At 40.2% G+C, this 21,638-nt stretch overlaps 1 protein-coding gene across 1 annotated transcript; it reads right to left on the bottom strand.

The window, feature by feature from the left end:
• Positions 1-17,068: 17,068 nt before the first annotated feature.
• On the bottom strand, positions 17,069-20,356 carry LOC145589092 (uncharacterized). Its single transcript, XM_081645659.1, has 2 exons — positions 17,674-20,356; positions 17,069-17,487 (listed from the first exon to the last, which is right to left on the bottom strand). The coding sequence occupies exons 1-2, from the start codon at positions 20,354-20,356 to the stop codon at positions 17,069-17,071; spliced, it is 3,102 nt and encodes a 1,033-aa protein (XP_081501785.1).
• Positions 20,357-21,638: the final 1,282 nt, after the last annotated feature.

Consider the following 21,638-nt stretch of genomic DNA (forward strand, 5'->3'; position numbering starts at 1 on the left):
CTACAAAATGAACAATTAGTAAAAAAATATGAACACGAAAAAAAAAAAATTAATAATAAAAAATGAACACGTAAAAAAATGAACATTTAATACTTATAATGCATATGTTTCATAATCATATTATTTTTTTATTTCTTCAAATTTTTATGTTCATAATTAAATGCATTATATTCATAATAATATTTTATATGTTCATATATAATTTCAAATATTCATAATGTAAATATGTGTTGTTCATGAAATATTGATTAAATCTGTTTATGCATATGTTGTCTTTCTTAAATGTTTATGTTCATATTTTTTTTACGTATATGTTCACATTTTAAATGCTTATATTCACTTTAAGAAAACCAATGCTTACGTTCATATTTGAAATGTTATGTTCACTTTCTGAAATGCATAAGTTCATATTTTTTATGCCTATGTTCACTTTCTAAAAAGTTAATGTTCACATTTAAAGGAACCTATGCATATGTTCATAATGTAAATATTCATAGTAAATATTTGTTGTTCATGAAATATTCTCATTAAGCCTGTTTATGCATATGTTCTCTTTCTTGAATGCATATGTTCATATTTTTTACGTATATGTTCCCCTTTTAAATGCTTATGTTCACTTTAAGGAAATCAATGCTTACGTTCATATTTTAAATTGTTATGTTTACTTTCTGAAATGCATATGTTCATATTTTTATGCCTATGTTCACTTTATGAAAAGCTAATATTCACATTTAAGGGAACCTATGCATATGTTCATATTTTGCATAATTATGTTAATAGATAAAAAAATGCAAAAAAAATCAGATGAAATTCATACACAAATGAAATTGATCGAAGCTAAAAAAAATAAAATCAATTCATATGAATTCAAAAGTTATTTAAACTTAATCAATCGAAATTAAGCACAAATTCACCACATAATAAATTCAATTGAAAAATTGAATCAAAAAACTGAAACAAAAGAGGGAAAAAAAAAACAGAGGAGACATAAATTAAAGAAGGAAGGATAAAAAACAGAGGAAAAGAAAATCATAATGATATTTTTGATCGAAAATTTTGATGAGAATTAGGAAAGAACGCTGATCGAATTCAGAAGAACGTTGATCGAATTTTGATGAGAATTAGGAAAATTTGGCGCGAAAAATGTTGATCGAATTCAGAAGAACAGGGCTGTGTTTTGCTGCGTTTCATTCAGTGAAACATGCGTTTTGGGTTGTTGCATCTACCTCTACATGCACAAGCATGCACCTAAGTATATGCACGGTCAATCGAGTCGAATTGGGTTAGTGTTTGGATCGTATGTTTTCCTCAGTAATTATAAAACTTTTATTAATGGGTTTATCTTTAATTATCAATAAATATAAATTATATTACAATATTACATCCGTCCCTATATAATTGACAAGGTTTTGAGTTTTATTTAAGTTGGTGGTGAGATAATTTTCTAAAATCTAAAGTATTTAAGTTGGTTTTGGGAGTAATCGGGACCATCACTTTTGTTGGCATGGTGAAAGGAAAGTTGATTTTTAAAATCGTTTTCATGGAAGTTGAGAAAATAGTAAGACTTAGGAAAAATACACTTTAATAAATAATCCCAACTATTAGCGATTTACTTTCAATAATCCCAACTAAGTTTTATTATCTAATAATCCCAACTATGCTACGAGTTTTCCTCTAGCAGTCCCAACCGGTCAACGAAGAGTCAACGACCTATTATAAGAGGTAACCATGACACGTGTCGATACATGATTGGTTTAAAATTAAAAAAAAAAAAGAAAAAGAAAAAACGCAAATCCCCAGCCACTCCCATCTCCCCTTCCCCCACCGTATAACCCCTCAGCCCAACCCCTTACGGCCTTACCCCACCTGGAACCAGCCGCCGCCACCTTAACACCCTTAAAGAGCCGCCAGACCCATCTATCCCAACCCCCAAATCCAACACAACGGCCAGCGGGATCACTTCAATTAGCAGACCAAATCAGCACAGTCGTTGATTCAAGAGCCGAGGCTGGTGAGTGGTCACGACCATGGAAGTGACATCGTCGGAGGAGTTTCGGCGGCGAGGAATGAAGAATAATTTGAGGACAGAAGTTGAAATGGTGAGAGATTGGCCAGGGATTCGAAACGGTGGTAGATCGGGGGTGGGGTTTTACGAGGCTTGAGATTGGGATTCGAGTTGTGTCCGCCATTGATGCAAGTTTCTGGGGGTTGAGATTGCGGTGAGTGGCGGTGTTGATTTGCAGGTGGTTTATGGTGGTGAAATTCCGGTGCTATAATTCCGTCAGAGTTCTCGGCTCTCACTAAGCTTGAGGTGTTGGTTTGCAGGTGGTTGATTGCGGTTGTGTTGGTTTTGGGGGGTTGGGACTTGGGAGGGGTCGACCGGCTGTTTTAGGGGGCGGATGGCCGGTTTCCGAGGGGGGTCAGGGGTTGGACTAATGGTTTTACGGTGGGGGAAGGTGGAGAAGGGAGTGGCCGGGGTGTCTGGGTTTTTTTCTTTTTATTTTTTTTATTTTTTTTTTCTAGACCAACCACGTGATGACAAGTGGAATTAAAAAAACAAAAAAAAAACATTTACCACTTCAGCAGGTACCCGGTTACTCGGACTGCTGGAGGAAAACTCATAGCATAGTTGGGATTATTAGATAATAAACCTTAGTTGGGATTATTGGAAGTAAATCGCTAATAGTTGGAATTATTAAAATGTATTTTTCCTAAGACTTATCCTCAAGATATTAGCCAACTAAGCTAGTGGTGTACCACATCCTTGTTTACAAACTCGATATAGGAAAAGGACAAAAGAATACAATACGGAGTAGTTTTTAAACAAACACGTCATTACTCTTTTTAAACTTTACGGAGTAGCAAATACTAATCCATCCTCACTTGGTTTCTTTTATTTTTTACCCTTCAAGTTTTATGGTCACTTTTTAAAGTTTTGACCCTCAAAATTCACTACTCCTTAGTCCTTATAAACATCAACATAAAAAATTAAAAGCCAATATAGGTACGGCTTATTTATCGATTAATTAAAGGGTGAAATTATTTTTTTTCAAAATGGTGAAATTATTTTTAGCAGTGGTTACTAGAGTGATTTGATGGGTAAAAAATAAAAATAAACAAAGGGTGAAATTGGTCAAGATAAAATCTAGCAACAGTACCCGAAGATTTCACACAAATCACTGGAACTCTCCCGCCGGCAACCGAAAGCGGATAGCAGTTGCCGGCGTTGCTATTATTGCCGGCGAGAGAGGAGAGAGACAGACTTTCTGGAGAGTTCGTTCTCTACTATTAAATTAGGAATTCCTCTGTACTCAATAGCAGCACCGCTCATAAATTTTATCAAAGTTTATCTCAAGGTATAATTTTTTGTATTAGTATTTTCAATTCTTAGAGAAATTGATCGATTTTTTTTTTTTTTTTAAAAAAAAAACTTTTGGTTTTGTATTGAATGTATAATTTACATGTATGTTCTGGAAAATGAAAATCAGAAAATGAATCATAATTTGATTGTTGTGTAATGAAATTGATGCTGAATAATTATTCAAATAGTTTAATCTTGATATACTCTATTAAGGTTGAGGAGTTGTAAATTTATCAAATAAGATGAATTCAAAGTTTTCGAACCTGAAATGCTTTTGGCATTATCAAATTCAGAAACAGTGAAAATAAACCTAGGAAATTTAATCCTTAATCGCAAACATTCAGATATCCTGAACAGGTGTTAATGATAAATATGTACTAGCTATCAATATTTTGGCCAATTTTGTTCATGATCAATTCTATTTTGGCTGTTATATCGTGCACATATTAATTCGGCCTTAGTATTAATATGGAGGTGTACATAATTGTATGGGATGATATCCGGGCATGACCGATATCTTGCGAAAGCACGTGACCAGATCACAAGAAGACGCCGATATGTTACAGAAAGAGGACATGTCGGCCTGCCGCAATTTAACACGTGGCAACAGAAACTCGACACTTGGCGCGAAAGGTTGTGCATGGGTGAAAGCCACCTGTCAAGGTAGATTACTATAAATAAGTAGGTAAGACCTCATTAATAGGGACAATTAATGACTCTCTCTCTCTCTCTAATCTCTCTCTACTTTCTTTCTCTTACTTATCTTCTCTTCTCAAATACTTTCTGACTTTATCATCGGAGTGGTTATCCCCGGATCACCCCGGGGTTAGCTAACTTCTTCTCATTGTGTAGGTTCTCAGCTTGCCGATAGGGGTATCAGAATCTCAGGTCCGAGTTCCTGGAGGAGTTGGGATCAGACAGAAACAGTTGGCGCTAGAAGGAGGGGGAGTTGATCACTTCTATCGCCTAAGAACCTCACACAAAATATATATACAACAATAATCATGGCCGGAAACAATTTAAACAATGGAATACCAGAAGGACAACCCCAGGTGGAGATAGTAGATGAAACCCATACCCTAGAGGGTAATCAGTTCCATATGCCGATAACCCCCCCTGCAGGAGGAAGGGAGGCAGAGGATCCTATGGCAGCATTTACTCCAGATGAATTGGAAACAGCCGCAAGGGTGATGAGTGCAATGAGCAAGAAGAGAAAGGAGGCTGAGGCAGCACGGGCTGAAAGAGAAGCTGCCCAGGCCGATAGAGGAACATCGCACCATCATCAGGAGGAACAACACAATCAGCTGGAAAACTCGTCAAGGAGACCCCGACATGAGTCGTCAGTAAGGACGCATATAACATCACGGCAAGATGAGCAATCCTCGAGCCGTGTTGCGAGTACCAGAACTCAGCAGCAAAGAAGCTCACAAGTGGCAGGTCAAGCAGTACGCACGGTAGTGCAGCTAAGGGCATCCCCATTTGCCCAGCACATCTTAGAACAACCAATGGAGAAAGTAAAAATGCCAACTTGTAGATATGATGGAAGAGGGGATCCGGCAAGATTTATAACGTCTTATGAGGGACACATGATGCTGTACACAAACTCAGATGCAGTTTGGTGTAAGGTCTTTCCGACAACTTTGATTGGGGCTGCAGCCGATTGGTTTAACAACCTTGAAGTTGGATCAGTAGATAGCTTTGAAAGACTGACTGAGATGTTTGTAGGGCAATATGTCAGTAACAGCGTGAGGCAGAAAACTTCTGGAGAATTGATGGCTGTGGAGCAGAAATCAGATGAATCTTTGAGGGATTACATCAGGAGATTTAATAATGAAGCAAACACTATTCCGAAGTTACAACAGGAGATAGCTGTGATGGCTTTGATGAATGGATTAGTTGATTCGGATTTCAAAAGGTATCTTACAAGGAAGAGTCTGCCGACATTGGCGGCAGCGTTCAGCAAAGCTCACGATTACATAAAGAGTGAGGAGCTGTTGAAGACGAGTAGCAGGCATATGGTGGTAGGAAAGGGGCAAAGTCAAAATGAGGGGACCTCGTCTGGAGGGAGCAGGCCGAGAACTCCTGCCCCGGGAAGGGGAGGAGGAAGCCGGCAAGATACCAGACCGACAAGGCTGCCAATGAGATACAGCACCTACACCCCCCTGAATACACCAAGGGCTGCAATCTACTCAGTGAATCAGAACAGAGAAGATTGGTTAAGGCCGATTCCCATGAAAGCAAGGTCGAGGGACATGAAGAAGTACTGTATGTTCCATAGGGATGTGGGGCATTATACAGAAGAGTGTACCCAATTGAAGGACAACATCGAGGAGTTGATAAGGAGAGGGCACCTAACACAATACCGGTTGAATACCGGTAGAAATCAACAACCGGCACAGGCCGTTGAGAGGCAACAGATAGAAGCAAGGCCTGAAAGATCTCAAGGAAGAATAGTCCGACAAGGGGACGCAGGAATACCACCGTTATCTACTGGAAGAGTAGATGTGATAACGGGAGGACCGATTCACGGAGGAACGATTAGTGGGGCAAAGAAGCATTTAGCGGAGCACCGGCATCTGGTTTGTGCTTTGGATGTAGATAATCGTCCTCGGCCGGCATCGATACCACAAGTTGTGTTTACGGAAGAAGATGCACGAGGTGTAGTGTTCCCACATGACGATCCGTTAGTCTTGATAATCAAGATAAATGGTGCCGACATCAAAAGGGTGCTGGTAGATGGGGGCAGTTCAGCAAATGTTTTGTTTGTTCAAGCTTTTAATGAGATGAATATCGGGAGGCAATACCTGAAACCGGTGTCGTATCCAGTAATCGGGTTTAATGGATCAACTGTGAGGCCGGAGGGGAGCATTGTGTTGCCTGTAAGGATGGGTGATGGACCACAAGCAAGAGATGTGATGGCAGAGTTTCTGGTGGTGGATGTCAAGTCGGCGTATAACGCAATTATCGGCAGACCGATAATTCATGACATGCAGGCTGTTGTATCAACCTACCACTTGGCAATAGCCTATGTGTCAAACTTGGGAGCTGTGGAGAAGGTGTATGGAGGCCAGGTTATGTCAAAAGCCTGTTATGTCACAGCTTTAAAGAACCCCGTTGGTAGTGCCACAGTTCCATGCAACCCAACAAGGGAAGGTGAACCGACAGTGCAAGATTTGACAATGAAAAACTTTGATGCAAGACCTGAAGAAACACCAAGGCCGTTGCTGGGCGGAGAAACTGTCCAAGTTGAATTGCAGCCAGGCGACCCCAGTAGAACAGTGAAAGTTGGGGCAGATATGGATGTGGAGACCAGATGCAACCTGATAAGTTTATTGCGCGAGAACGCCGACGTCTTTGCGTTCTCGGCCAGTGAGATGCCAGGCATACATCCTGAGGTAATGGAACATAAGCTGAATGTTGATAGAAAGTTTAGACCGATAAGGCAGAAGAAGCGTAATTTCTCGACTGAGAAGATAGAAGCAATCCAGGCCGAGGTGAATAAGCTCTTAGCAGCAGGGTTTATAGAACCCTGTACATATCCCGAATGGTTGGCAAATGTAGTAATGGTGAGGAAGCCGACAGGGAAATGGCGAATGTGCGTGGATTTTACAGATTTGAATAAGGCTTGCCCTAAGGATTGCTATCCATTACCCCGGATAGATAGGCTGGTAGATTCGACCTCTGGTCATGCCATGCTTAGTTTTCTGGATGCATTCTCAGGATATCACCAGGTCAGCATGCATAAGGCCGACAGAAATAAAACGGCCTTTATAACGGATGTAGGTGTGTACTGTTATAAGGCAATGCCCTTTGGGCTGAAAAATGCAGGGGCAACCTATCAGAAGTTGGTGGATAAGATTTTTGAGAAACAGAAAGGGCGGAATGTTGAGGTGTATGTGGATGATACGATAGTAAAGAGTAAGAACAAAGAAGACCATATAGCCGATCTGAGGGAGACATTCGAAACCTTGAGAAAATATCAAATGAAGTTGAATCCAGAGAAGTGTGTTTTTGGGGTGAGATCAGGGAAGTTTTTAGGTTTCATGGTTAGTGAACGGGGGATAGATGCAAATCCTGATAAGGTGAATGCGGTGCTTCAAATGAAACAACCAAGAACCATTCGTGATATACAGAGGTTAACGGGCAGGATGGCAGGGCTAACAAGATTTATCAGCAAATCAGCTGATAAAGCACTCCCGTTTTTTATGGTGCTGAGAAAGAATAAGGCATTCGAGTGGGAAAAAGAACAAAGTGATGCCTTAGAAGTAGTGAGGAATCATCTTAAATCTCTTCCCACAATTGCCAGGCCTGAGAAGGGAGAAGTGTTACAATTATACATCTCAGCATCACCAAAAACAATAGCGGCCGTTTTGTTGGTAGAAAGGAAGAGGCAACAACAACCGATTTACTTTGTCAGCCATGTCTTGAATGCGGCAGAACGCAGATACCCAGTAATAGAGAAAATGGCTTTAGCTGTACTAGTAGCAGCCAGGAAGTTAAGACCTTACTTTGATGCACATCCGATAGAAGTACTCACCAATCATCCCCTAGAGAAGTCACTGCGAAAAATGGATACGTCTGGTAGACTACTGACATGGGCAGTAGAGTTATCGGAGTATGAAATAAGTTACAAGCCTAGGACGTCAATTAAGGCTCAAGCGTTATCAGATTTTATTGTTGAAACCACATACACGGATGAAGAAGAGGAGTTGGGAACATGGCAAGTATCAGTTGATGGATCAGCCGCAGCAACGGGGGCAGGGGCCGGAGTTGTGATAACGGCTCCAGATGGAAAAATATTTGAATACGCCATGAAATTTAAATTCAAGGCAACAAACAATGAGGCCGAGTATGAAGCTGCGGTAGCTGGTATGCAACTGTCAATAGCGGCAGAGGCAAAACGGTTAGTTTTGACAACTGATTCCCAGCTGGTATCAAGCCAGTTTAGTGGGGAGTACGAAACTCGAGAGCCAGCAATGGTAAAGTATTTAGAGAAGATGAAGCAATTGGCAGCTCAGTTGCAATACTTTGAGATCAAACTGGTTCCGAGATTAAAAAATGCTCAAGCAGATGCACTGGCAAGATTGGCAAGTTCAAGCTTCAATGACTTGGAAAGAACGGTTATGGTTGAGATTTTAAAGCAGAGAAGCATAGATGAGATGCCGGCAGATGTCAATTGTGTTAAAGTAGAGGATCAGTGGTATGATAAAATACTGGCATACATCGTTCATGGTGTAGGGCCAACCGATAAAGGGGAGCTGAGAAGGATACAGAAAGATAGTGTGTGGTTCGTTATGTACCAAGGCCAGTTATACAAAAGGGGATTTTCATTGCCGTTGCAAAGGTGCATAACGGATTTTGAATCCGCAAGATTAGTAGAAGAATTGCACGAGGGAAGTTGTGGTAATCACCTCGGAGCAAGAGCTTTGTAAAGAGAGGCAATGAGAAGGGGATACTACTGGCCGACAATGATTGCAGATGCGACGGCTTATGTTAAAAAATGCGAAAAGTGTCAAAAGTTTGCTCCAATTATTAACTTGCCCCCAAATGATCTGACTCCGATGTTGAATCCAGTCCCCTTTGCCCAATGGGGAATGGATATAGTAGGCCCGTTCCCATCAGCCACAGGTGGAAGAAAATATCTGATAGTGGGAATTGATTACTTCACCAAGTGGATAGAGGCAGAACCAGTAGCGAAGATAACGGCATCGGAAGTGAAAAAGTTTATATGGAAAAGCATTTTCACGAGGTTCGGCCTGCCGATGGCGATGGTTTTTGATCATGGAACTCAATTTGACTGTAAGCCAGTCAAAGATCTCTTAATGATGTATAAGGTAAAATTTGCTTATGCAGCTGTATGCCATCCACAGTCTAACGGCCAAGCAGAAGCAGCAAATAAGCAAATAATAACGGCAATTAAGAAAAAGATCGAAGACGCAAAAGGTTTATGGGCGGATTTGATACCAGAAATATTATGGGCCAACAGGACAACAATGAGAGAAGCCACAGGTGAATCCCCTTACACTCTAGTTTTTGGAACGGAGGCAGTCATACCAGCAGAAGTCGGGTTGCCGACATTCCGAATTCAGCATTACTGTGCAAATCAAAATGATTTACTCCTACGGCAACAGTTAGATTTCTTGCCAGAGCTAAGAGAAAAAGCAGCAGTTAAGTCAGCTGTTTTTAAAGAAAGAATGTCACGGGCCTACAACAGAAAAGTATCATATAGGCCGTTAAGCAAAGGAGATCTAGTCTTACGAAGAACCGCAGCAACCGGTAAGGGAAATGAAGACGGGAAGCTGACTGCAAACTGGGAAGGGCCTTATCGAATAAGAGATGTCGTCATCCAAGGGTCATTTTATCTGGAAACCCCGGATGGGATACCTCTAAAAAATGTATGGAACTCCGCTGTATTGAAAAAATACTATGTGTAATGAACAAATCCTTATTTTTTGAAACTGATATCAAAAAAGATATCGGTAATGAATGAAGAAGTATTCAGACAATACGCATTGAAATAGGCATCCTCCATTTAACAAACCATCGTTAAGTGGGATGGACAGCTAAAAACCGCTTCCATGAAGATAACAGTTATACAACCTGATCAGTTGTATATGTTAACTCATGAGGTTGCTGGTTCAAAATATAAATACCGGCCAAATCAATTCGAGTATACGCCGACATGAGGCGTAGCTCAGAAAATGATCGCCGAGAGGGTACCTAACTGGCTAAAACAACACAGCAGTAGGTGACCAGTGTTATAATCTGAACCAGCAACAACCGTTCGCTTTTATGTTCGCAACTCAGTGTGCATAGCTCTAGCGTGAACTATGTACACTGGGGGGCACAAGGAATGATATGGCGTTCAAATGCGTTGTGATATCCATAGTATGCTGATAAGTTTTTAAAATATGCTGGTAATTTTTATATGCAATTTCTCGAGCCAGGTTTTAGATCTGGTATCTTCGGAAGCTGGCGTCTTTAAAAAGGTTTCTAACTGGAAGTTTTCGGATTTCAGACAAAGCATTAGGTAAGTAACTATTTTTTGCAATTTTTTATGCATTGAAAACTAGCAAGGCGAGGCAACATGATTATCATAACCTTGTTTAAAAACAGGCAAACTAGAAAATGATAACTAAAGAGTAACACAGTTATGATAAAAGTATAGAATTTTAAAGGCAAACGGCAGACGGTAAAAATAAAAATAGGTTTACACAACAGATAAAATTAACAGCCGACAGGCATCACCACAAAAGAGGGGTATATGCCGATAAAACAACACTGTCAAAACATGTTCATACATACAAAAACAATAAAAGAGTTACGGCTGGTAAGGCCCAATGATACAAGACCCACAAGAGGATGTCGGTGATGACTGCCCGCCCCTTTAAGATTGAGCATTCTCAGGCGCTGGGGAATCCAAAATGCTGGGATTGCTGGGGCCGTCATCAACAGTTGGCGCCAGGTTATACAAGTCCTCATCAGAAAATTGTTGCGCCTAAAAGCCAGAAGGGATCTTGTAGGCTTCCTCGCCGAAAGCCTTTTCAATTTTTGCCCAATCATCCTTCTTCCAACCGGCAGCGTGAGCAATACATCTCTGAGCAGCGGTCCAACCTCCATCAAAACGATCTTGGAGCTTGGAGCAGAACTCATCAGAGGCTAGATAACGGCCGACCGCTCTCCGACGAATACCAGGTTTGTCGGCTTCCATTTTTTGAACCTTTTCTTCAAGGCTCTTAATTTTAATCCTGGCATCCCGGAGATCTTTTTCAACTGAGGGAAGCCGCTCAACGATCTTATTTTTCTCAGTGATCTGAGTCTTCAAACTTTGCACTTCTAGCTCGAGATTGGCAACCCTCTCAGCCTTGATCTTCAGCTCCGACATCTCTCTGTCGTCTTTCTCTTTTATTTTCCTTAAGTCATCCAAAGCTTTTTCAGCATTTTTGATGACTTCCTGCATAGCACTTTCGCTGGCGGAGGCTTGATGATGCTTCTCCTGATAGTAACGATACATCTCAACCAGCTCTGTGCCAGACATGACGGCCTACAGAAATGTATATATAAGCAAAAACAGGGAAGCCGAGAACACTACATAAAAATTTATATATATAAAGAAATAAAGTAATAACATATATACGTACCTTCATCATGTTGTGCATGTGAATAGCAGCAAGGGGGCCGATTGGACCAGCAGGTCTGTCCATTGGCAGTGTCAAATTGCTCAACAACCGATAACCGAGATTCCCACCTTGCATTGGGTCATCGGTTATCATAGATTCGTTCCGGCCGACATCCATAGCAGGTTGCCAACGATCGCCGGAATGGCCGGGAGGGACAGCAAACCCCTTCAGAACTTCATCTGGAAACCTTCCAGAAACACGTTCAATCCATTGATTGGACCGATAAGTCAAGGCTGGGATGCTAGAGTCCGACCCAACCGTTGTAGGAGCAATTACGGTGGTTGCCTGAGGTAAACGGGGAGATTCAGCAGAAGTGAGATCTTCGACCTCAATACCCTGAATAACCTTCTTCACAACGGCCTCAGGGCTTTTAGCTTTGTTAGCAGTCGGGGTCTTTTCAGACACCGACTGGTCTTTCTTCTTCTCGGGCGCCGGTTGCTCCCTTTTCTTTTCGGCTCGCCCTTCAGATTGCCTGGGGCTGGAGATCACAATGCCGCCTCGCCGGTTGGCTAGAGGTGTTAGTTTTCTTTTCTTGGTATTTTCATCGGCCATGATCTCAGCTCTTCTCTTGGCACTAATGGCTGGAGCACGCCCGCAAACGGAAGCAAGAGTATCGTAGGGGTCGGAAGCTTTCGGGCAGCGCCTGATAACCCTTGTCTCGTCAGAAGATAGGCCGAGTTGTCTGTTATCCAACTTGTCAATACCTGGTGAAAAGGAATGTAAATTCAATCAGTTAAATGCGAATATATATATAAAAAAATAATAATAATAAAAGGGAAAGGAAGGTAGCACCAAACAAGTAAGCTACGCCGTTTTCATTATGAAAAAAGAAAATGAATAATTAGTAAATAAGCGTAATAAAGCCAAGAAGGATAAGCTATACCATGCTGGTCAGTCCAACAAAGACCGACACGAGAAAGCGGCGCGTTGCCCAGAATGTAACTCACATTCGGCACCCACACCGCAGGAATAAGACGAACCTTGCCGTCACCTTCATCATGTTCAGAGATGTTAAAGTAATTGACAGCCCTCTCTTCATGTTTCCCGAGATTTCTCTCGGGGATTGAATCAAAGTGGGGATGAGGCTTGAAAAAAGTTCTCCTCAAAGGAAAATCCTCTGGGACTGACATGAAGAAAAACTTATCCTTCCAACCTTTGCAGCTAGATAATTTAGGATGGACGGTATATTTATGAGGTAGGGTATATAAAGACCACCACCCATCTGATTGACCATCTCTCTTTAGGGTAATAAGCCGCCTGAATACATTAAGGGTTAGAGGAAAGTTCCGATATAACATAACCCAAACTGTAGCGACAACGGCACGAATGGTTTGAGGGGTTAACTGGACCAGGCAAACGTTCCAAGCCTTCAAGATTTTAGCAACAAAGGGATGTAGAGGAAAGCGGAGGCCGAAATCCAAGTGCTTCATGTAAACAGCAACGGAACCAGCTGGACAATCCAACACTGAAGCTCCAGATGGAGGGAGAGACAACTCATACCCATCAGGTAAGTTAAAGAACTTTTTCGCACGACGACAATAGTCCTTTGTAATTGCCGTTTTCCTAAAAGCTTCACTTATCTTTTCCTTTGCTACTTTTCCGTCGCTGGCAAGAACCATAGGTTGTCGGAACTCAGCCCTATCAGTCTCAGAACTATACCCCTCGTCCAGATTCTCTTCCTGGATAACCTCAGCCGTTAAATCAACAATGTTATCCCTACTCTCATTATTTACACTGTCTTCCTGAGCGTCGTCATCTCTTAAAACTGAGTTGACGGCAGAATCATGAACAGGAGATGACGGACCTTCTTCAGGTGTCAAAGGGATATCATCCTCAAGTTCTTCTTCAGAAGAACTTATAACCTGACCTTGTCCAGGTCTTTTGCTAGATTCCGCTGCCTTGGCGGCCTCAGCTGCTTTGGCTGCTTTGGCGGCCTCAGCGGCTTCACGGGCGGCGGCTCGGGGTTGATAACTTGTACTCTTTACCCTTGGCATAGTGTTTATACCTATATTGCCAACGTTAGTGCCGTATTGATTAAAATATCGTCTCCCAGTAAAGCTGCGTAAGTGATAACGGACATTAACAGGCTCAACGTCAAGAATTTCAGTATTGGCAGGGATATCAGGGTTAGTAGGGTGAAGGGCACTTTCACGGTGGGCAATGGTCCTATGTATCATAAAAGCGCGTTTTTCCTCTTCAGAAGATAACGTCTCAAAAGGATAGTCAATATTATCAGAAAGGGAAGACGAATTACCCTGATTACTACCGGTTTCTTTGCCTAAAGATTGCCTAATTAAACGACGCCTAGCAGTACTAAGGTTAGGAAAATTCTCTTCAACACTATCTTCAGACATTTAATTGAATATAAGAAAATATATAAAATAGTCGAGAAAATAGAAGCAATCCAGGCCGAGGTGAATAAGCTCTTAGCAGCAGGGTTTATAGAACCCTGTACATATCCCGAATGGTTGGCAAATGTAGTAATGGTGAGGAAGCCGACAGGGAAATGGCGAATGTGCGTGGATTTTACAGATTTGAATAAGGCTTGCCCTAAGGATTGCTATCCATTACCCCGGATAGATAGGCTGGTAGATTCGACCTCTGGTCATGCCATGCTTAGTTTTCTGGATGCATTCTCAGGATATCACCAGGTCACCAGATCACAAAAATACCTTCGATGAAAATCGCGGATTTAACGCCTCCAACTGATAAGGAAACGACGAAGAAAGAGAAGATACGCCTGAGGAGACGGAATGCACAAACCAAACGCGAAGAAGATAAGAAAGGAAAGAACTTTGGTCGGTAACTTAAACTTTTTCGAGGAAAAAAAAAAAACTAGGAAAAAATGCGAAGTAATGAGGAAATGGCGAAATTTTGATCTAAAGAGAAGAAACTGAAAGGCCAATTGAAGTGAAAGGCGGTTCAGAGATCTGACGGCTGTTAATTGACAAACTTTTTCAAAAAGCAGCGGCAGGATTTGTGACACGTGTAAAAATTTTCCCGCCCAAACAAACAAAAAAAAAAGAGAGAAGAAAAACGGTTACACTACCATAACGTCCACCTTGCACTGAATAGACCTTGTATGTTATCAGCATACAAGGTCACTTGGGGAGGAAAACGGAGTTTTTCGCTCCCAGGTTTTTTAGGTTTTTTATAATGAGTTGACCTTGTATGTTATCAGCATACAAGGTCACTTGGGGAGGAAAACGGAGTTTTTCGCTCCCAGGTTTTTTATAATGAGTTGACCTTGTATGTTATCAGCATACAAGGTCACTTGGGGAGGAAAACGGAGTTTTTCGCTCCCAGGTTTTTTATAATGAGTTGACCTTGTATGTTATCAGCATACAAGGTCACTTGGGGAGGAAAACGGAGTTTTTCGCTCCCAGGTTTTTTATAATGAGTTGACCTTGTATGTTATCAGCATACAAGGTCACTTGGGGAGGAAAACGGAGTTTTTCGCTCCCAGGTTTTTTATAATGAGTTGACCTTGTATGTTATCAGCATACAAGGTCACTTGGGGAGGAAAACGGAGTTTTTCGCTCCCAGGTTTTTTATAATGAGTTGACCTTGTATGTTATCAGCATACAAGGTCACTTGGGGAGGAAAACGGAGTTTACAAAAGTCACCCTCTTTGCCCAATGAATAACAAAGAGTACTAAAAGTAGCAAATTAAAATGATACTTCTCAGCAAAAGAACATAGAGCTTGAAAATATATGAATGTGTAGACACTAATTTGCCAAAATTTCCAATTTAGAGAAGAGTCTGAAGAATGAGATGCGGAACCCAAAGTTTGTTTTGTTAGGTTCAGCATGTCTCCCATGATTAACTGAGCACGATGATGAACGATCATACGTCCTCACTTGGGGGGCTAATTGTATGGGATGATATCCGGGCATGACCGATATCTTGCGAAAGCACGTGACCAGATCACAAGAAGACGCCGATATGTTACAGAAAGAGGACATGTCGGCCTGCCGCAATTTAACACGTGGCAACAGAAACTCGACACTTGGCGCGAAAGGTTGTGCATGGGTGAAAGCCACCTGTCAAGGTAGATTACTATAAATAAGTAGGTAAGACCTCATTAATAGGGACAATTAATGACTCTCTCTCTCTCTCTAATCTCTCTCTACTTTCTTTCTCTTACTTATCTTCTCTTCTCAAATACTTTCTGACTTTATCATCGGAGTGGTTATCCCCGGATCACCCCGGGGTTAGCTAACTTCTTCTCATTGTGTAGGTTATCAGCTTGCCGATAGGGGTATCAGAATCTCAGGCCCGAGTTCCTGGAGGAGTTGGGATCAGACAGAAACAATAATATATGGTTGCTTTTGCCTTTGAAATTAATTTCAACTATTTGTCATGAAGAAGGGCAGGATAATAGTTACTGAAGTAATAGGATATCACTCGTTAGCTGGAAATCGGAACTTTTGGTTGTTGTGAGCTCGAAGTAACTCATTTGTTGAGTTAATGCTGCTGGAGCACTGCTTTCTTTTGGAGTTGGAACCGATCATCTAAATTTCTAAGATAACGGAGTGCTAAATTAAACAAAGGTTCGTTTTCTTAACTATACTTCTTAGAAGATCTGTTAACTATGCTTTGTTTTAAGTTTTGTTTCTGCTCGTTGGTTTAGTTGCAAACATTAAGGAAAGATATGTAAGTTGAGTTTATGGTTAGTTGTTCGAATGATGGCGAGCTCTAGCCTTTTTTTTCTTTTCAGAGTACTGATTACAGAATATCCTATCTTAGGCAGCAGAGTACTATGCATCTGTAGTACATTGAATGACCTTTAAAATGATAATTGAAAGAAATAACATGCATTTTTGGTCATTAGCTTTCCTGTCTTTTAGGTGGAGTTGGGGGGGGGGGGGGGCAGAGTGGCCTGGGTTCATTAGCTTTCCTCTCACAGATTTGTGTTTGACACTTTTATTTCATAAGAATTTATGAGTGGAAATATTGCGTCTGGCTTCTATTTTCTTATTGCTAGTGTGCTGACATTAGTTGCCTGTGCCTTTAAAGATGAAATTTCTTCAGATAAGCTACAATTTGCTCATCTTAGGAACACAGAAACCCGAAATCTTGAAAATTTGATCAATCAAGATGTATCTGATCTTCAAACCTATCTGTTGGCCATTGGGAAATGGGCATTGCAATATATTACGTTTATCATCAAATACCTAATGCAACTAAGGATTAAGAAATTTTCGTCATTACACATCTAAGCAAGCAAAATAAAAACATCAAAATAACTTAAAACTGTATTCTGAACAAGATAGCTGCTCTGATGTTCTGATCCTGAGTGAGAACACATGGGGACTAGTTATTGATAAGAAGAAAAAAGAAGCTTTTTATGAGAAGTCACTGCAGCTTATGAGCTCATCTTCTTCTTCAAGGCTATCAAATCACAAGCATGCTCATGGGCGTGCTGTTGAAATTGGTAAAACACTGATCGATCACCCTCGTGTCCCTGCACCAAGAAGAAAAGAATATAAAATCTAATAGAAAAGTAAAAACCTACAGTAATAATTATTCATTAGTGAGGCAAATAAAAGTAGTAGTTGATACATTACCTGCTTGCATTCTCCTTCTTCGTTGTAAACGAGTTCCAAGGAGCTTGTTTTTGATTGATGATAGCTTTGCAGCAACATCACTCATGTCTAACCTTTCTGCTGGGATCTCTGTTGTGCAGGAAAGTGCTGTTTCGAGTATAGAAGTCAAGGCCTCCAACCGTAAGTTGCTATCTGGACAGTCTATGTGTTCAAGAATGACACGATCCAGAATCTTGATGACATCTCCAGGCAAAGCTTCTTTGACAAAACCATATAAGGTTAGTCCCTCTTTAAACATATCATCAGTAGGTCTCTTTCCTGTAATCATTTCCAGTAATAGAATCCCAAAACTGTAGACATCGCCGCTAGTGGACACTTCATTTCCCACACCATACTCTGCATGTAATTCCTCCAAAGTTATTATGAAAATAACATGTTTCTTACTCTGTATATGCTAAACATGCATGTGATATAGATAATTAACATATAATAAATACAGATAAATTATATTGTTTTTTAATATAGCTAGGGATAAGAGTATTAGTTGGTTGAGTAAAAAAAAAAGGAGTAATAGTTGGTTACCTGGAGGAGCATAACCGATAGTACCTCTGACTCCAATAGAGCTAGACTGATTGGAATTAGAGTCGTTGATGCCTTTTGAGAGAAACTTGGCTAGGCCAAAGTCACCAACATGAGCTACCATTTCATCATCAAGGAGAACATTGCTTGGCTTGAGGTCACAGTGAACTATGGAGGCACCACAATGGTGATGAAGATATTCCAAAGAAAATGCAACATCAACTGCAATATCAAGTCTTTGGCGAAGACTTAAGTGCCTTGAGCCATTATTATCTTCCTCAACCCCAATGATTGAATTTGGAGGATGTAACCAATCATCCAAACTTCCATTCGCCATGTACTCATAAACTAATGCTTTGAAATCCCTGCCTTGATAATCCACACTTGAGCAAGCTGTTACAACTTTGAGAAGATTCCGGTGTCTGATGTTACGAAGAACTCCACATTCAGCTATGAAACTCTTGAAAGCACCGTGATTTTGAAGCTGAAACACCTTGATGGCTACAGTTGATTCATGCTCTTCAAGGACTCCCTTGTATACGGCACCAAAGGTACCGCTACCTATCAAATTGTCCGAGGAAAACCCATTTGTGGCTTTAAGAAGCGTTTGGTATGACAAATTTGGAAAATTTTCCGAATCATCAGAAGCCGTGGGTTTCTTAGTCCTCTTTTTTTGCCAGAAAATATATAGCAACACAAGAAAAGCAAGTACCAATATAACTCCTAAAAAGCCCGAAAGAATTGCAACTATCAACACTTTTTTCCGATGCATCAGTCTTCTTTTCTGGTTGTTGATGCTATAGCTACACAGAGGCAACTTTAACTCTGGTATGCCTCCACAAAGCTTACTGTTTCCACTCACATAAACACCGCTTGCATTTTTGAAGACTCCATCAATAGGTACTTCACCTTCAAGGTTATTGTTTGACAAATCTAGGCTTTGTAACTTGAGTCTCTGTAGAAATTGTGGGATTTTGCCAGATAAATTGTTATATGACAAATTTAACTCAACTAGACCCTTCAATGACAATGTATCAGGAATGGTGCCTTGAAAATAGTTTTCTCTCATGTATAGGTACTCTAATGACATGCAACTACCAAGAGAGCTTGGTATTTGGCCCGATAGCATGTTATTAGAAACATCAAGCCAACCTAGATTCTTGAGTTGCCCTACTTCTATAGGAAGGGAACCACTTAACTTGTTCAATGATAGATCGAGCGCGATGGATAAGGTAGAGAGATCAAAAAGCTGTGAGGGTATTTTTCCACTGAGGTGGTTGAAAGACAGATCCAAGAGCAGTAGGTTTTTACAATTTCCTAGAGTTGAAGGTATTTGGCCTACAAGATTATTACTAGATAGAGAAAGACCAGTCATCTTTGTTAAGTTTCCAATTGAGAATGGTATTTTTCCTGAAAATTGGTTAGCAAATAACCCTAATTTGTTGAGATTATGGAGCTTTCCTATGCCTGGAGGAATGACACCAGAAAGTTGGTTATCGAAAGCTTTAAATTCTGTCAAGTATTTAAGGTTTTCAATGCAAGCTGGAATCTGTCCACCTATATGATTATCATCAATTACTAAAGAGAAAAGCATTGATAAATTACAGAAGATCCTAGGGAAATTTCCGGATAAAATATTACCACCTATATCCAAGTATTGTAACTCAGTTGCATTGGCCAATGAATAAGCAAAGTTCAAATCACTAGCTTGGCCATACCCAAGTGTGTTATCATAAAGGGTAAGGCGCGAGAGATGTACTAATCTGTGCAGAGAAGGAACTTGTCCCGTAAGATTGTTAGAACCCAACAGAAGAACACTTAGACCTGAGCAATTGGATATAGAAGTAGGAATAGATCCGGTGAAATTATTAGTGGAAATTGAGAACCACTGAAGATTTGGTAATGTGATGCCCAAATCTGAAGGAAGGTTTCCCTCCAATTTATTTGATCCTATATCAAAATGCGTTAATAGAGTGAGGTTGAAGATTGAAGATGGGACTATCCCTGAGAACATGTTCTCGACAAGTGAGAGATATGTTAATTTTTTCAGTTTGCCTAAGCTCTCGGGGAGGTTTCCATTTAAGTTGTTGGATATTAGGTTGATTTTGGAGAGGGATGATAAGTTACCGAGAGACGAAGGGATGGTGCCTGTCAGTTTGTTTGTATTAAGATCAAGAAATTTTAGATGTACAAGGTAACTAAGTTCAGATGGGATCTTTCCTACCAACCTGTTAGAGCTGATATCGATTTGCGTGAGCCTTGAGCAAGCTGATATATTTGGTGGAATGTGGCCTTCAATGGTATTGTTAAAGAGCCAGAGATACTGCAGTCGATGCAGGCGGCCTATTTCTGGAGGAATTGTACCACCCAAAGTATTATTGTACAGGTACAACACCTTCAAGAAGCTCAAATTTCCAATAGATGGAGAGAGGAAACCTGTGAGCTTCGAAGAGTATAGTTCCAGCTTCTTCACTTTCCGGCCCAGATGACATGTAATACCATGCCATTTACAGAAGTGGATTGTATCATTCCAGGAGTTCATAACCCCAAGAGGGTCACTTGTTATTTTGGCTTTGATTTCGAGCAATGCTAACTTGTCTGTTTCATTTGTCCCAGCGATGGAAAAATGAAGGCAGTACAAGAAAGCAGTTGCCAGAATGATGAAGTAAAATGTAGAGAATGACATGCTAAGTTATGAAAGCCCTTTCTGGTTTACAGACTAGACAAGAGGACATAGGAAAGAACACTTTCAGTACATGTTCATTTTTGGGCTAGACAAGTTTCTATTGATTGAACTCGATACCTGTTCTTTGCTATTTGAGGGCTTTTATATGGACTAAATGTGTTTAGACAAAGATTTGGAATGATGAGACAACTTTATATAAAGAGTGGAGAAGGATGATTCTAGCTATTAATCATCAAGGCAAAACTTTAAAACATTGTTGAATTCTGAATTTTAAAAGGTTGTGGACTTCTTTCAAAAAATAAAAAAAGGTTGTGGGCTTCTTTTTTTTTAAAAAAAAAGGTTGTGGGCTTCTTATTTGTCAACAAGAAACGTGAAAATTAAAATATGAATCATTACTGGGTTGAATTAATTGACTCCACCAGCACCTTATGATCTATACATATACATGAAACAGTAATTGAAGCTTTTGGAGAAAAAATGTAAAGATTGTGAACGGACACTTTTCCTATTTTTTTTTTTGGAAAATTGTTCCGTGTATCCTTACGGTGTGTTTGGATTGAAGAAAATGGAGGGAAAGAAAGGAAAGGGAAATGGAGAGGTGGAAAATCTCTCATTTGGATAATACTTAATGAGGAAGGAATAGAATTGGAGGGGAGAGAAATGGAGGGATTAAATTGTTGGAAATTGATCCCTTCAACAATGGAGAAATTTGGAAGGAAAATTCAACATTCTTCCCTCCCCTTCTTTTCCTTCCTCCTTTTTTTTATTTATTTATTTATTTATTTTTTATTTTTTATCCAAACACAGTGTTAAGGTTTTAAAAAATGCCCCGTGTACCCCCTGAAAACATTCAAATGCACTATGCACTGTGTATCCCTGAGGTTTGTAAGAATTTGCAAAATACCCCTAGACTCATAACAAATGATAATTTTGTTGAATTGAGACCCCATATAGGCTATAAGCATCAAATTCTATTAAAGTGTTATAGTGTAAGTATAATGCTAAAGCATTTAATTATCAAGCAAACTTAATTGATAAATCAAATTCTAACACCTTAAAGTTTAGGATTTAGAATGATCGATGGAGTTCAAATTTTGATGTAATTTAGGCTTTTAAGCGGTTTTACTCTATATATAAATATAAAGAACTAAAAATGAGTCAGTGAGTGGGCATAATTTTAGTTTGATAAGTCAATGATATGTGCATTTGTAAGACGATCAGGGTATGTGCCTATATGGTGCATGTTTTTACAAACCTCAAGGGTACATGATGCATTTGAAAG

This window comes from Chenopodium album, chromosome 17, assembly GCF_948465745.1.
Source record: "Chenopodium album chromosome 17, dcCheAlbu1.1, whole genome shotgun sequence".
Lineage (NCBI taxonomy): Eukaryota > Viridiplantae > Streptophyta > Magnoliopsida > Caryophyllales > Amaranthaceae > Chenopodium > Chenopodium album.